This window comes from Talpa europaea (genome assembly GCF_964194135.1).
Source record: "Talpa europaea genome assembly, chromosome: 12".
Classification (NCBI taxonomy): Eukaryota; Metazoa; Chordata; class Mammalia; order Eulipotyphla; family Talpidae; genus Talpa; species Talpa europaea.
Window position 1 is genome coordinate 37,110,546 of NC_140079.1, and position 16,392 is coordinate 37,126,937.

Sequence of the window (16,392 nt, forward strand, 5' to 3'; positions counted from 1 at the left end):
ATGGAATTAAGGTTATATTTAACTTTAAATATAGAGATAAAATGTAATTTACTGAAGAGCAATACTTAACAGGACAGGCAACGTGATTCCACATTGTAATGTACACACATTTATGACCCTAAAAAGAATAGCAAGGTATATATGCTAATGATGACTGGTTTAGTAGAAAGCAATACAGGTGTTTCCTTTTATTCTGATATCTACTTGGGGGCTTCTAATTAATGTTTGGGATTAAAATGTGATTTATATATATATACATATATATTTCTGTATGAAATGACTACTGACTGAAATGTGTATTTTATTTAAAAAACGTGCCAATATAGAAACTCTCTTCAAGAAGTTGAAATGCAGGTTACCATATCATTTCTTATTTTAACGAATATAGTTAGTAAACTCCATGAGGAAAGTTGTGATACTTGTTTTGTTTACCCTTTACCTCCAGAAAGCAGCATAAATTCAGTTATTACTTTAAAATGTTAAAATTCCACACCAATAAATCTATTCATGAACATATTTTGCACAATATTTTAAAGTACTGGAAGATTTTAGAGAAAAAGCATCATTTTATCATTTAACACAGGTGACATTCATGCTACTTGGAATTCCATATTAGTGATTCCACCCACAAAACTCTAAGTAAAATCCCTAATGTATTAAGTGAACTGAATCTATATACAACCATTGGTTTTATTAACACAAGTAATTTTAACTCATGATATTGTATCTGTCAGTGTGAGTTATTCAAATGTATCTGAAAAATTAAAGAGTAAAAATGTTCATTGCATTGAGAATTATCATAGTGTATAACTACTTGTAAATCACTGGGATCGTCTATTTTAATAATGCACCTTTAAATTACATATTTTTTTTTCAAAAAGACCTAAAAGTCAAAGAAATAACTTAAACTTTTATTAATTTTATTTTACTCAGATAAAATACCGAGGAAGTAACAATAAACAATTTATACTTTAAAATGGAAGACAATCACTGTTGCACTTTTTAGATACCTAGAGAGTACAGAAAGTAGCAAATTCATATCAAACCATTATAAGTGATAAGTATATTAAATTCATTTTTCCACATTCATCTCATCCTCAAAGAGACTAATAGGAATTAGGTGTACAAAATTACTCTTCCTTTATAAGAGAGAAAAGACAACTCTAAAAATGTACCACAAACATGGGTTAAAAGACGGAAAATGGACAATTACTAATCTAATATTCCTCAGCCAATTAAATGGGGAAATAATCTTTAGAAATAATACTCAACTTCTGAAACAAAAAAGTTCAACATTTTGTGGTAGGCAGAATTCTGGATAACTAATTCCTCTTTATTTGTGATTACACACTAAGCTATAATATAATGTAGTAACTACAGATAGTAATGTAACTATGGACTTTAAAATCTAATTATTCTGGATTACCCAAGTGGGCAATTTAATCACTTGAGCCCTCAAAAGCAGAAAAACTTCTCCAGCCAAGTCAAAGAGACACAGCAGAAAAGTGAAGCAGAGGTCAGAGACATGAGTGTCTTCTAAAATCAATAGCAAGGTATATCGGGAATCATAATCTTACAACTGCTGGAAATGAACTCTGGGGGGAACCTGGATGAGATTAGAAATGGATTCTTCCCCCAGTTTCCCAGTAAAAACCCAGATTGTCAACACCTGGATTTACCCTTGTGCAATTTGGGGCAGAAGCCAAGTGTGCACATCAGACTTGTGACCTACAGAACTGTGACATAATTAATAGATGTTGTTTTCAGCTGTTAATGTACGGTAATTTGTTACAATAGTAATAGAAAATATGCATTTTGTTATGTCTTTCCTCTCCTCCTAGATCACACTTCACAAAACAGATTGATTGATGGAAGCAGGTCATGGAATAGGATGAAGTAGAGAACTAGGAAAAGTGCAAAGTGCAAAACCACCTTCACTGGAAAATTTTGAGAAGTTACTGGTTCCTGTAGCTACTGTAGCACCTTACAGGAACATGTCTCAATACACACAGCACAATATATCTTGCTCAGGATAGTAAATAGTTAAAGCTAAATCAGAATTACAGAAGTCAGCATATATCATCTGGTAACTACTACTTGTAATTAGCAGATTTTACTAGTACTTAAGGCTTGGATTGTAAGATTATACTAAAGTGACATACCTAAAAATTTTAAGGATTGCTTACTAGACTCCTCAAACTGAAACTACTTTCATACGCACATATTTGTTATTATTAAAGTCATTATTAAAGTCTGTAGATTGTAAAATATTGCTAAAACTTAATAAAAATATTTTCATATGAATGATGCTTGAGAAATTACCTTTGAAATCAAATATCTAAATTTTGATTCAAAAGCGATTAAGTCCTTATTATTCTCTACCAATCCAAACTTTTAAGTCATAGAATAAAATATCCATTTTTACATAAAAACTATAATAAAACCACTTGACCAAATTCAGTCATCTGCCATACACCAGTATAAATTTTGCTTAGAAACAGATGAGTATGATTTCAGCAGTATATTAAATGCTCAAAGCATCTGAATATGTGAATATAATGAGCTTTCACTTAATGCCACTAAACCTTAAATGCCATTTAAGCTAGAGATGAAACAGCACCATAACAGAAATATTCCCGAGTTAATACAGAGTCAAACTACAAAGTCAATAAGAAAGATCACATACAATGTGATAAAAATGGCATATTTTTAAAGACTGAATGCTGTCCTTTTAACCTTCCTAGAAACTGCTTCATTTTACTTGGATTGAAATTTAAGAAATAATATATATTAATAATATATGTATTAATATAAATATACATTAATAACATATAATAATATATAGATGATGAATACATAGATAAGCCAGAAATATATCATCATGTTAAGAACCATGTAGAGAATTAATCAGGTTGATATGTTGGTACTGATTAGATGATTCAGAAGGACTGTCCTAAAATTACAACACCCTAAATTAACATCAGAAAGATAGAGAGGAGACATCCATTAAGAGGCAAAACAGAGCTAATATTCCTCTGTCCTTGGGCATATAAGCTGCTTCTAAAACTCGACTAATGTAAATAGTACTGCAATGAATGCAGGAGCACATATTAAGATGTGGTTTATATACACAATGTGATACCTCAACTATTTAAAAAAAAAAAAGATGAATTCTCGGCATTCTCAACAACAGGGATGGAACTAGAGGGTATTATATCAAGCAAAATAAAGTGAAGGAAAAAGACAAATATCAGATGGCTTGACTTCTATGTGGAACATAGGGAAATAAAACAAAGGATCAGATAAAACTAAACCAATAACAGAAACCTAGAAATTTGACTGTAAAACTAAGGTTACTAGAGAAGGATAAAGAGGGAAAGGGGAGAGAGGAATAAATATACAATTATTTTCAAAAATACAAAACTAACAGCATGAAGTTACGAAGCTGTCTTGCCCACTGACACCTAGTGGTGAGCAAAAGGAGTACAAGATGAGGTCAGAGAAGTGGACAGTGGCCAGACTGTGTGGACCTTTGTAAGCTTATATAAGAAATTTTCCAGAAGATTTTGGAGATTTCATGCAAAAAAGAAAGATGATTTCACTTATGTTTTTAAAAGGCTACACGTCTTCTGAAAAGAATAAAGAGGAAACAAAATCCAAGGTAAGGAGATAATTAGCAAGGTGGTCATTGCCTCCATGTTCTAGAAGCTTCTGAAGGCAATGAGACACAACTGCAAACAATATAAAATGTGTTTGCTCATGTGGCTTGTATTCTTGTTTGGAGACATATCATTAATAAGCAAATAACAATATTTTCATATGATGATAACAGTTACAAAGGAAAGTAAACAAGATAGAGGCAGATACGGAGAGGTGAGGAGTTAAGTATTTTTATCAAGTGCTCAGAGAAATCGTCACCAAAAAGGTGACATTTGCGCATAAAGGTGAGGGAGATGACTGGAGTAGAGTTCTCTTGCAAGAAGGACTGGCAAGTGGAAAGGAACTGAGATTGCAGAAATACATGTGGAGCACGAGAAGAACAAGAAAAAGGCTGTTATGGGGGAAAAGGTCTGAGCAAGGTGAGAATGGTAGAAGATGAGATCTGAGGGGAAGCAGAAAACCAAAAGATGTGAGACCCTGTACAACATTATAAGGAATCTGAAAGAAAAAAAAGTATTTTAATAAATAAATTTAAAAAATAGATGCTATCAGAAAAGTTTTAATAAAGGAATAATAGAACTAATTCAAAAGCTGCTAGGCTAAGAATAAACTGAAAGTGAAGAAGCCTGAATAGCAATAATTTTCCTCAAATGATAGTGGACTGAACAAAACAGAGGTGTGAAAAGTGACTGAATTCTGTACATATTCAGATGACAGAACCAAATTATAGCAGTAAGTGAGGTGGCAGATGATGACAACTTACTTTAGGCTGATAGTAATGCCACAAAATAAATTAATTAAATGAATTCAGAGTAAGTTTTTTTTAAGATTTATTTATTTTTATACAAGAGCAGGGGTACCGGACAGAGGTGCAGGAGGGTGAGAGGATTCACGAGAGACAGCAGGGAGCAGAACAGGCAGCAGACCAAAGGCAGAAATTCCAGATATGTAGCTGCATATCAGGAAAGACCAAAGATTTGCAGTAAACGTCCAGAATCTAGGAGGAAGCAGGGGCGATTCCCCTCCAGTCTTCAGAGCGTGGTCTTGCCATCATCCCGATGTCAAAATTCTAGTCTCCAGAAATTAACACAATAAATCCTATTACTTTAAGCCACCGGTTTGTGGTGCTTAAGAAAGCCCTAGGAACCATAGCCAGCAGGTTAGAGTGAGCATGGATATGCAATGGAATAACTTAATCTAAGGTTACAGGGTAGTTTTTATGTTAGCACTTTCCACCAATGTCCCTCTAAACAGAGAATACATTTGACTCCGTCAGGATAGCTGCATGATCTTGTTTATCATCTTGAAATGGAGAAAAAAACAGCTCCTTGTAGGATTGCTGAGAATTAAAAGAGTTGATACATGTATAGAATTTAGACTAGAACTTGGCCCATAGTGAAGCTACTGAAAGTTATCTGTGATTATACCATTATGAACACTCAAGTTTAAATGAAAGAGTGCATTCATCAGGGTCTAGTTGATCACCCGAAACTAAAGGACATCGTCTCAAAATAATACTCTGATAGAGCCAACTATAACAACTTATATGCCAACAATAGAATGATTATTACAACTGTAAAGTTTTTCAGTGATAGGCATGGAAGGTCCAATATATTTGTTCAATTTCATAAAACTGTGATAAGCTTAATTAAAAGAGAAATTCAAATTCAGAGAAAACAAACCTAACATACTAGGCTCACTTGATAAAATTACAACTAATAAAGTTTTCATATAAAATTTCATCTATATTAATATGGAAAAATTAAATAGGAATGGAGGGTTCTAAAAAAATTGTCAGCATACTATTTGAACTATGGCTGTTTTCACTTCCAGCATTACACTAACCCTAGCAAAGACCACTTTTTTTGGGAGACTGTGCTTCATGTGAAATCCTCTTCAAAGCCTGAACATAGTTTTTTCCAAATTTGCTTCTGCAGTTGGAATAATTCAGTATAGTTCATTATTTCTAATGATAACTTTTAATTCTTCAGATAAGATTATCTGAAATGCATAAAAAATTTATTGCAGAATTTGCATATAACCTGAAAGACACACAAACTCTTTTTTACTTTAGATAAAACAAAAATAACTCATTTTTGAGGGCTTTTTCCCCTATGATTACTGTCTCTGTGAGTCCATTATACTTTAATTATCTTAATCAAATTTTTGATTCCCTGCTTTGAAATTGCAGTTCGAACAAATGTCTAAATGTCTAAAATGCTTTCTTAAGAAAATATTTTTAAATCCTTAAAGGTCTTCACTAAATATATGATGCCAATTATAAAACAAATTTAAGACAACATTAAATATGGTCACATTCAACATAAAGACATATTTTAAACCAGGTAGAGTATAATAGAAATTTAAGGGCAAAAGCCCTTATAATTTTTCTAAACTAAGGACATAATAAAATATGTAAATTAAAAACAAATAATTCAGGTGAGTGGTCTCCTTCTAGGAAAGTATTGTACTTACCCAGAGTTTTACATGCAAATAGAGCCATGGCACTTTGCAATCTGTCTGGTCTGAGAGCCTGTACCACAAGAACCTTGAAATAAAGTGCAGAGTTATTTAAATTAAGTTCCCACAAGAGCGTTAACTAAAAAAATAGTTTATTATACAAATTTTTACAATATATGAACACTTACTACTGTTCCATATTTACTATGCTTTAAACTATCACTATAGGTATACACTAACATATATCTTTACTAGCCAAATAATTACAAAATCCACTTGTTTCTGCAACCTACCATCAAAAGTAAACAAACTACATATAATAGTCATTATGTTAGTTGACTTCAAGATCTAATAAAGGGCCAAAATAAATGGTGGGGGGAAAAAAGTTATGTAGGAAGGCCTTTTATATGACAGCAGAATGGAGGCCCAAAAATCTTGCCTAAGGAATCATGTATACCTCATTTCCAGATATTTAAATTTTCAAATGAATTTTTTCATAATTTTTGTTTTCTCTCTTTAAAAAAAAAAAAAACACACTTGGTGAAATAGAATTCACTGTGTAAGTAGTTACAAAGGGAACAGAACCTCAGTCAGCAACCTAGCAAAGAGATAAAAACATAAATGGGAGGGCCATTTAATGAAACATTAGATTCTAGAAAGTGCTCCAACTCCAAGTCTTTCACCAAAATTCAGTGGAACCTACAGGTAAGGTAGGCAATAGAATGGGGGGAAAATCCCCTATTCCTGATCATAAGATATTTTCTTAGAATCCTGAGAAATTAGTGACGAACCTGTATAATCTATACCTTAATTTCTTTCTGTAAGACACTTTCTCTATTGCAAAACCAACCTCGATTCAGAGCCAGAGGGATTGAGAAAAGCTACAATGGGAGACAACCTTCTGCTTAGAAACTGCCAGAGATTTCATTGTCTGATTAAGATGGAAAAGCAGAAAGCTCTTCCCTTACACAGGCCCCATTCAGGTGATATGATACTCTAAAGCAAAGCTATAATATAAATGCCTTCTGAATGACAAGAGAAATGTTGAAATATTTTTATGTGTTTAGATAATTTACCTGCTGAAATAAAGAAACTTTCTTTGAAAGAATAGATGGAAACTCTTGCTCACAAACTGAATTATGATAATAAGTACGCCACAGAGCCACATCTTCAAAGCAGAGGGTCTGATAAAGACTGGGGAGAGCAATCTAAAACAAACAAACAAACAAAAAACAAAAAAACTGAGCTACAAGCAAATATAATCATGTGTTCATATGTAGTATACACTAAAAAGTAAATGGAAGCCAATTATTGATAGATGTTTAAGATTTGTTTTCTACTTTAATCATTTATAGCTCAGAAATAGTATGGTAGAATTATTCAATTAGAATTAAATAAAAAAAAAAAGTATTTCTAAAAGCAACACTAAATCAGTACTTGTAAGTTAACAAATCTTTTCTCGACATAAATATTTGTACCTATCTATCTCCCCCTTGTGGAGAAAATGCTTTCCTTAAAACCAAGTGCAAATTTTAAACACTACCACAGTACAGGTGCATGTTAGATTGTAAAAATATGCTTATTGTCCTATTAATATCATACCTTAACAAGCATGTTTTCCCAAACCCTATTCATTTATACCTCTATTCATGAATGTTGCTTGCTTTATCCCTGAATTTTCTAAATTTTTACACATTTTGGGCCTCCCCTGGTGGCGCAGCGGTTGAGCACTGGCCTGCAAGGCTGCCCGCAGCCTGTGGCGCCAGTTCGTTCCCTGGCCGCTGGCGAGGGTCCCACAAAAAAAAAAAAAAAAAAAAAAAAAAAAAATTTTTTTTTTTTTTTTTTTTTTACACATTTCTACTCAAGATTCCTCATAAATTTCTACTCAGCATTCACTGTTCACCTCAACGTTTTCTTTGAGGCTTTACTCAACAAAGTCATTCCCTCCACCTCAAAGAGTAGTCTCTCTTCCAAACTTTTTTGAATAGTGGGCTATAATGTCACAAATGTAAATTCTGTGTGGATGGAGATTTTTTATTAAAAATGATGAAAGGTTTGGAAGATCTCCATCTTCAGTATTATGATTTCATGTACTACAAACATTAAATAAGTTCTTAAGGATGTTTTAACCAAATACCTATATTCATTTCTAAATATTTCATCATATTGTACAAATGTCATTATATATTAGCTAAAATTAAATAGCAGAAAATTGTCTTTGTACATTTCAAGCTAAGTATTTTTAACAAATGATCTAAGTCTGTTAGGGCAACACTTGGCGGTAGTCTCTTCACTTTAGTGGCAAGCAGTGTATAAGGGGCCCACTGCTCCTCACTCATGGGTGCTACCCATCATATGTCACCATGTATCTGGCTAGCAATCTGAGGCAGGCTTTACTGCAGAACTTGGAAGATATTCAAATATTCAGATCAAATCATTAGAGCTATAGATGTAGGGACACACTGATTATGTCACAAGGCAGTTATTTGCTAAATTCTCTGCAGAGTAAGTTTGTTTAGTACAGTCTTTGCATAGTACTATGCAACTCATTGCATAGTACAGTCTTTTTACATTAGAAAATATATGCCATTACATTAGAAAATATTTGTACTATACTGACTAGAAGTTATGGAAGAAAACAATGAATGATATAAAGCAAATCCACTAATTTTATTCAAGTATTTTTGAAATAAAGGAAGTAAAGGATGGTGGTAAAAGCTCAGACTACAGTAAAGAGCCCAGTTTAACTCTACTTTCCAAGTGACAATAGCAAGTGTCTTTATCATTCTGTGCCTTTGTTTCCTCATCTGTTAAATGAGGAAAATAACAAAAGCTATGTCATGTTGAAAATATTTAGTGAGATAACCCATTTTAAAATTCTGCATAATGCCTTGAACCAAAAGCAAGTCATCAATAATGCCAGCTATTCTTATTGTAGTTACCATGTACAGAGAGCAAGAAGAGGAGACAAAGAAAGAAAACACTGTATTTGGAGGCTCTACATATTAAAGACATGGACTTTGATGCCAGAATGTCTGAGTTGAAACTGTAGCTCCAGAACTTCACAACAGCTGATCTACACCATGGCTTCTTCTCTACAAGAGGCTGAATTGTGACCTCTTTTAAAGGTTATTGTGATGATAAACTAAGATAAAGCATCTGAAATATTTAACATGATGCTTGGTACATAATAGGTTCTCAAAATATGTATAAAATTAAAAAGAAACCTCAGATTCATGCATCTAACAACTCTGCATTGACTCATTTCCCATCTGTAAAATAAGAGTTATTAATACCCACTTAAGGGTTTGTGTGAGAATTAAAACACTAATTCATCTGAAAATGGTTTGTAAGCTATAATGTTAAAAAGCTAATATATGTTATGAACCTTATTTGAAATAGAAGCTGTCTTTCCCAAATGTTTTACATTTATTTACTTAAATAGGAATGAGTACGTGAAGTAAAAGCATCATGTCAATTTTTAGGTTGACACAATGAGATAGTTTTCCCAAGCATAACCTCTTAGTAGATCAACTATTCAAAAGATAATTCTCTGTACCACATTATCATTATGTTTGCCATTAGAAGTCCATGAGATAGTTTAGAGATCCTGCCCAACAATCAAGAAATACCTTCAAATTCTATTTTGAATAACTACAGCTTTTTTGCGTTCTACTATAATTGTTTATTTTCTAAAATGTCATCAGTACTAGGTGATAAACTCTTGGAAAACAAGAACCAAGACTTTTAAATATTTGTATTATCCATCATAATCATATTATAAAAAATTATTAAATATTTTAATGCTTAGTAAATTTTGTGTGTTCATATTTTCCTTATCTGGGTGTCATTGGCAGGTTATAATTTGTTCAAGAATAAAATGATTAAGAAAATCTATCAGTGGCATATAACAGGTATTTACTGAATAAAGAGAGGAATGAAATAGTCAAGATTTATATTAAATATTAGGGAAATAAAATTATAAAAATTAAGGATCCTAATCTCAATGAATCTGCAACCTAGGGGAAAAGGCAGACATAAATAAATCTGAACGAGTAAGACATGTATTATAACAAAGGAATATTCAATATATATGCCAACAGAAAAAGTAGAATAGAGAAATCTGGGAAAGTCATAGCGAAGGTAATGCTTTGGGTTAAATCCTGAAAAACAAATATGCATTTAGCAGGTAAGAACAAAGGACATCCAAGCAGAGGCAAAAATGGCACCCTAAGTACAAGAAACACTGAGGCAATAAACTGGAAGTAAAACTGAAGACATAGGCAAGAAGAAACCATGGATCATATACATGTTTTAAAAAGACTATGGCCTTTATGAATGACAAAATTCCACTAAGAGATTTAAAATAGGGCACTAACCACACAAAAGTAAACTTTAAAACCTTTATGTTTCATAATATAGAGAAGCAGGAGCACTATAGCAAATATCAGCAGAATAATGAAGACAAAATTAGGACAGTGATTGCAAGGATAAGAGATTTTTGAAAGATGAAAAGAAGTGAGAGAAAAAAGTCTAAATTTGGAACTCTTCAATATAAGTGTCAGACTGTATCTCATTATTGATCTTAAATATTAAGTTACTCTATACTATTTTATAAATAAGACACCAATAATCATATTAGAGGACTTATCTGTTTATTTCTGCATTACCTGTGTATGTACAGCACCAAACCTTGTACAACATAGAGACTCAGTATGTATATGTTGAATAAAAGATTTATAAGTTAATTGAATATTGATTAAAGGACTAATCAGAATTATCTGGTATCTTTTTATCCAGGAATTTTATGTCATATTCAAAGAAATATCAACTCTGAGTATGAGTAAGCAGCACATTAAAAAAATAACCTCAAATATAGAAAAAAACATAAACATCCCTCATAATATAAGAGGAATACCTTTAATGTTGCCACTGCCCAGCTTCTTTCTGAATCTATCCAAGATGGAAGTTGATCACGGATTCTTGGTTGGGAGTCCTTTCAGTAAAACAATTATTTTCCTTTACATATTTGGTTAAGAATCATTACATAAAATATTAAAACTGACTAGTTATTGTTATGAACATCATTTTGGATAAAAGCTCATTCCATGTATTATTACTTTATTTTTACATGGTTAAAAATAAACATGGTAAGTCAACAAGATAAAATTCAGTAACATAAGAATGATTTTAGGTAACTATGCAACATGTATCGTATTCATTTTCATTGTACTTAATCTTTTGTGAAAACAAATGTAATAAGAAATGGCCATAAAAATTATATTGTTTTCAATTATTTTTGCATTTCAAGCAATCTAGGTTCTACATTATAGTTTGGTTGTACTGCTTTGAAGAATAGCATTACTATTACATGTTTAAATAAAAAATTTGAAGTTATCAAAAGTTTTTAAAAGCAATTTGCAAATTTCAGTAGTAAGAAAATTATCCAGTTAGAATACAAGATTTAATTGCCTTAGGATTATAAAAAAAAAATTCTTGGAATTATATATGCATGTGCATCTGTTTGTGTATTGAAAAGAGAGATTACATTAACATTTTAATATTTAATAAATATTATTCTCAAAAATACATATATATCTTCAAGGACAAAAACAGAAATTTATTGACATTTTATATTTTGGCAATATTGTAGAGGCAAGGACATATTTCTCTTATTAAAATATAATTTGAACAGTAATTTAAAGCTCCTCTGAAGTAAATTGCATTTCATGAAGTCAAAATCCCAAATAGCAAAGCAGTTTCATTATTTAAACTTACAGCTTTCCGCAACATGTCTCCAACAACCACTCCTGTGAATGTATCCCACTCCTGTTGAATAAGAATACAGAGAACAGACTTCTTAGGAGAGAAGGCAGATCAACATGGTGGCGAGGAAACGCTATGAGTAAGATCTCCCATTAAAAAAAAGTTAATAGGGAGGAAAAGCGGCAGGTCCCAGTGAGAACTGGGACATGGAAGATAAACAGACGACTCCAGCAAACTACCCGAAGAAGAAAGTTGCCATAAAAGAGGACTAGAAGGAAGGAAAGCGCAGAACCCCGCTACCCTCCCCCACCCACAAAGTCGGCACTCTCCGACCAACAGAAAGGAGGAAAAAAACAAACTAAAATGACCAACAAGAACCAACTATGCAACAAGCGGGACTGTGAGTGGAAAGGAACTATTTCAGCCATGACACCCAGTGAACTGGAGCTGTGGAGAACACTGCAGGATTCGCAGCAGAGGTGAGCAAACGGCTCCAGGAGCCATTAGAGAAAAACAGAGACCCCCAGAGACCTGCACACAGCCCTGGGCGAGCCGATAAGCTTGCATGGAAAAGCTGCGCGCTTGAAAAGCAAACACAGATAGCGGCTGCCCAGGTCCCCGCGCCTGCGACTTAGGCTTGTGGGAAGACGCACGGGGGCCGTCACTGAGGTGAAAGTCCCTCACTGAGTAATCAGGAACCAGGGCGCCCAGGCACAGGAGCGGGGTGCAAAAGACGCCATTTCTGCGACACTGACTAGGGTACAGCCCACGTCCTGGACCTGAGGGCTTTGGAACTGAGACCCGGGGCACGAAATTCGGGGCGTGGGGTCTCCACGACGGTGGAGCACAAGGCAGACACAGCACCCCAAAGCCATTGAGGTTTACCCTACCATTCCCGCTCTGTTCCCTGTCCCACGGGGTGAAAAAAACAGCTCCCCAAGGACACTAGGAGAGATCTCTGGCACCACCTAGCTACCAGAAAAAAAGTCACTAACACCCCATAGAACAGGGACCTTTTTTCAGTAAAGACTGCTTGAAACCAGCAGAAGGCTCCCGGAGGAGCCATTGGACAGCTGGGAAGATATCCCAAGCCATGCACCTTTGACCAGCAGTCTGAGCACACAGGGCGAGCGGGCACCCACGGCCGGGGCAGACCGGGTGCGCAGAAGAGTGTGCCTGAGACTGGACACGCAGGGAGTGCATCCCACATGGCCATTTTAGAACAGGGACATTTCTTCAGTAAAGACTGCATGAAACCAGCAGAAAGCTCGCTCAGGAGCCAGAGGTGAGTGGGGAAGTTCGCCCATGCCAGGACCCTTCTGGCCTGCAGTCCAAGCCCAGAGGGGGAGCGGGAACCCACCGCCGGAGCAGACCAAGCACACAAGTGTGTCCCCACATTGGCATTTTCGAACAGGGACCTTTCTTCAGTAAAGACTGCTTGAAACCGACAGATGGCTCCCGGAGGAGCCAGAGGGGAGCGGAAAAGTTCACCCAAGATGCCGGCCAGTCCCAGTCACACAGTGCCCCAATGCATACGACAAATTAGAAAACAGACAGTAGGGAGTAGAAGAACCACACGCAACCTAACAACTCCTCAGGAAAAAAGCACACCACAAAAAGAAAACCACTCCCCAGATTGCAACGACAGTAACTTGGAAGAATTTCTGAGCCTTCCAGAAAGAGAATTTAAAATTGCCATGATTAAAAAAGTGACAGAAGTCATAAAGGAAAACTATGATATGACAAAAATAATCAACAATCAGAAGAATGAAATTGAGTCCCTGAAGGGGAAAGCAAAAGAAACACAGGAGATCAAATAATTAATGGAGGAACTAAAGAACTCTGGGAAAAGCAGTGAAAGCAGAATAGATGAAATGGAAGAACGAATAAGTACTCTTGAAGACACAGAAATAAAAAGAACCAAAACAGAAAAAGAAAGAGAAGTACGAAGGAAAAAGACAGAAGAAAGACTTCGGGAACTATCTGACTCCATGAGGAAAGGAAATATAAGAGTTATGGGAATACCAGAAGGAGAGGAGAAAGATGTAGGAACAGAGAAAATATTCAAAGAGATAATTGAAGAGAACTTCCAAAATGTGAAGGAGCTGAAAACTGATATACAAGAAACAAGAAGAACACCAAACTTCCACGACGAAAGGAAAAATACAGCAAGACACATAATAGTAAAGTTCCCAAGAATCCAGAACAAGGAAAAAATAATGAAGCTGACAAGGGGGAAGAAACAGATAACATTCAAAGGAAAACCAATCAGGCTGACATCAGACGTCTCTGAAGAAACACTACAGGCAAGGAGAGAGTGGAGGGACATAGTCAACAGACACCAAGAAAACAGATGCCAACCAAGAATACTCTATGCCGCAAAGCTCTCCCTCCTCTATGAAGAAAGAATAAGGACCTTCCCAGACAAACAGAAACTCTGGAATTTCATTACGACGAAACCACCACCCCAAAAAACACTACAAGGAATCCTAAAGCCAGAACCTCAGAGAGACAAATAATAACAAAAGGCGGCCAAAAAAAAGAAAAAAAAAAAAAGCTATTAAAAGAATAAATAAATAAAATCAAAGGAAAGACAAACACAATGGCAAATACAGATGCTAACATATCAATATTAACTCTAAATGTAAATGGACTAAACTCTTCAATAAAAAGACAAAGAGTTGCAGCCTGGATTGAGAAACAAAACCCAACCTTTTGCTGTCTCCAGGAAACACATTTAGCTACAAAAGATAAAAATAGACTCAAAGTTAAAGGATGGAAAACAATCCTACAAGCAAATGGACCAAAAAAAGAAAGCAGGAACAGCTATACTTATATAAGATAAAACAGATTTCAAATTCAAGAAGATAAAAAGAGACCCCAATGGTCACTACATTATGATCAAGGGGACAATACTTCAAGAAGAAATAACACTCATTAATATATACTCACCAAACGAAGGAGCACCAAAATATAATCAGACAACCTTTGTCATCTCTGTAAACAGACATCAGAGAAAACACATACCTAGTGGGAGACTTCAACACACCACTATCAACAATGAATAGATCAACAAGACAAAAAATAAGTAAAGAAACTAAAGCTCTAAATAAGGACCTAGAGCATTTGGGCTTAACAGACATCTATAGAACACCAAACCCCAAAAAAACGGAGTACACATTTTTCTCAGGCGTACACAGATCATTCTCCAGGATCAATCACATACGGGGACACAAGACAAACATCAACAGATACACCAAGATTGAAATCATAACAGCCATCTTTTCTGACCTTGAAGGCATCAAACTAGAAATAAACCATAAAAAGAAGGCAAGGAACTCTCCTACCTCATGGAGATTAAAAACCACACTGCTGGAAGACCACTGGACTAATGAGGAGATCAAAGAAGAAATTAAAAAATTCTTTGAATTGAATGACAAGGAGGACACCAATATCCTAAATGTATGGGATGCAGCAAAAGCAGTAATAAGAGGAAAATATATAGCAACAGAAGCTCACATCAAGAAACAAGAAAGAACTCAAAGAAACAACCTAATCTCAAAGCTCAAAGATCTAGAAAAAGAACAACAAAAAAACCCCAAAACCAGTAGAAGAAAAGAAATAATAAAAACCAAAGCAGAAATAAATGAAATTGAAACTAAAAAAACAATCCAAAAGATCAATGAAACCAAAAGCTGGTACTTTGAAAAAATCAATAACATAGACAAACCCCTAGCCTGGCTCACAAAGGAAAAAAGGGGGAAAGCACAAATAAACAGGATCATAAATGAAAGAGGAGAAATCACAACGGACACAGCAAAAATCAAAAGAATAATCAGTAACTACTATGAACAGTTATATGGAAACAAGTTCACCAATCTAGAGGAGATGGACAAATTCCTACAACTCTACAAACACCCAAAGGTAAAGAAGAAATAGAACACCTAAACAGACCAATTACAAGCAGCGAAATTGAAATGGTAATCAAAAGCCTCCCAAAAAAACAAAAGCCCAGGACCTGATGGATTTACAAATGAATTCTACCAAACATTCAGAGAAGAATTAGTGCCTATCCTTCACAAACTCTTTCAAAAAATTGAGAAGGAAGGGACAATACCAAACACGTTCTATGAAGCCAACATTACACTAATACCAAAACCAAACAAGGACAACACAAAAAAGGAAAACTACAGGCCAATCTCCCTAATGAACAGTGATGCAAAAATCCTCAATAAAATTTTAGCTATTAGAATCCAACAATGCATCCATAAGATAATTCACCACGACCAAGTAGGATTCATTCCAGGGACACAAAGATGGTTCAACATCCGAAAATCAATCAACATTATCCAACACATCAACAAAAAGAAATATAAAAACCATATAATATCAATAGATGCTGAGAAAGCTCTCGACAAAGTGCAACACCCATTCATGATAAAAGCACTTGAAATTCTTGGGATACAAGGAACATACCTCAACATCATAAAGGCCATCTATGACAAG

The 16,392-nt window shown here is 34.7% G+C and overlaps 1 protein-coding gene across 2 annotated transcripts in view; it reads right to left on the reverse strand.

Annotated features, from left to right (window-relative positions):
* DYNC2H1 (dynein cytoplasmic 2 heavy chain 1) overlaps nt 1–16,392 on the reverse strand; it is a gene marked incomplete at its 3' end in the record, with an annotated part of 284,138 nt that overhangs the window by 109,878 nt on the left and 157,868 nt on the right. For both annotated transcript variants that reach the window (XM_084249306.1, XM_084249305.1), the window contains 4 exons: nt 11,899–11,949; nt 11,039–11,116; nt 7,197–7,328; nt 6,136–6,208 (listed from right to left, as the gene is read on the reverse strand). In XM_084249306.1, coding sequence (XP_084105432.1) covers nt 6,136–6,208; nt 7,197–7,328; nt 11,039–11,116; nt 11,899–11,949 — 334 coding nt within the window. The remainder of the gene's footprint in view (nt 1–6,135; nt 6,209–7,196; nt 7,329–11,038; nt 11,117–11,898; nt 11,950–16,392) is intronic.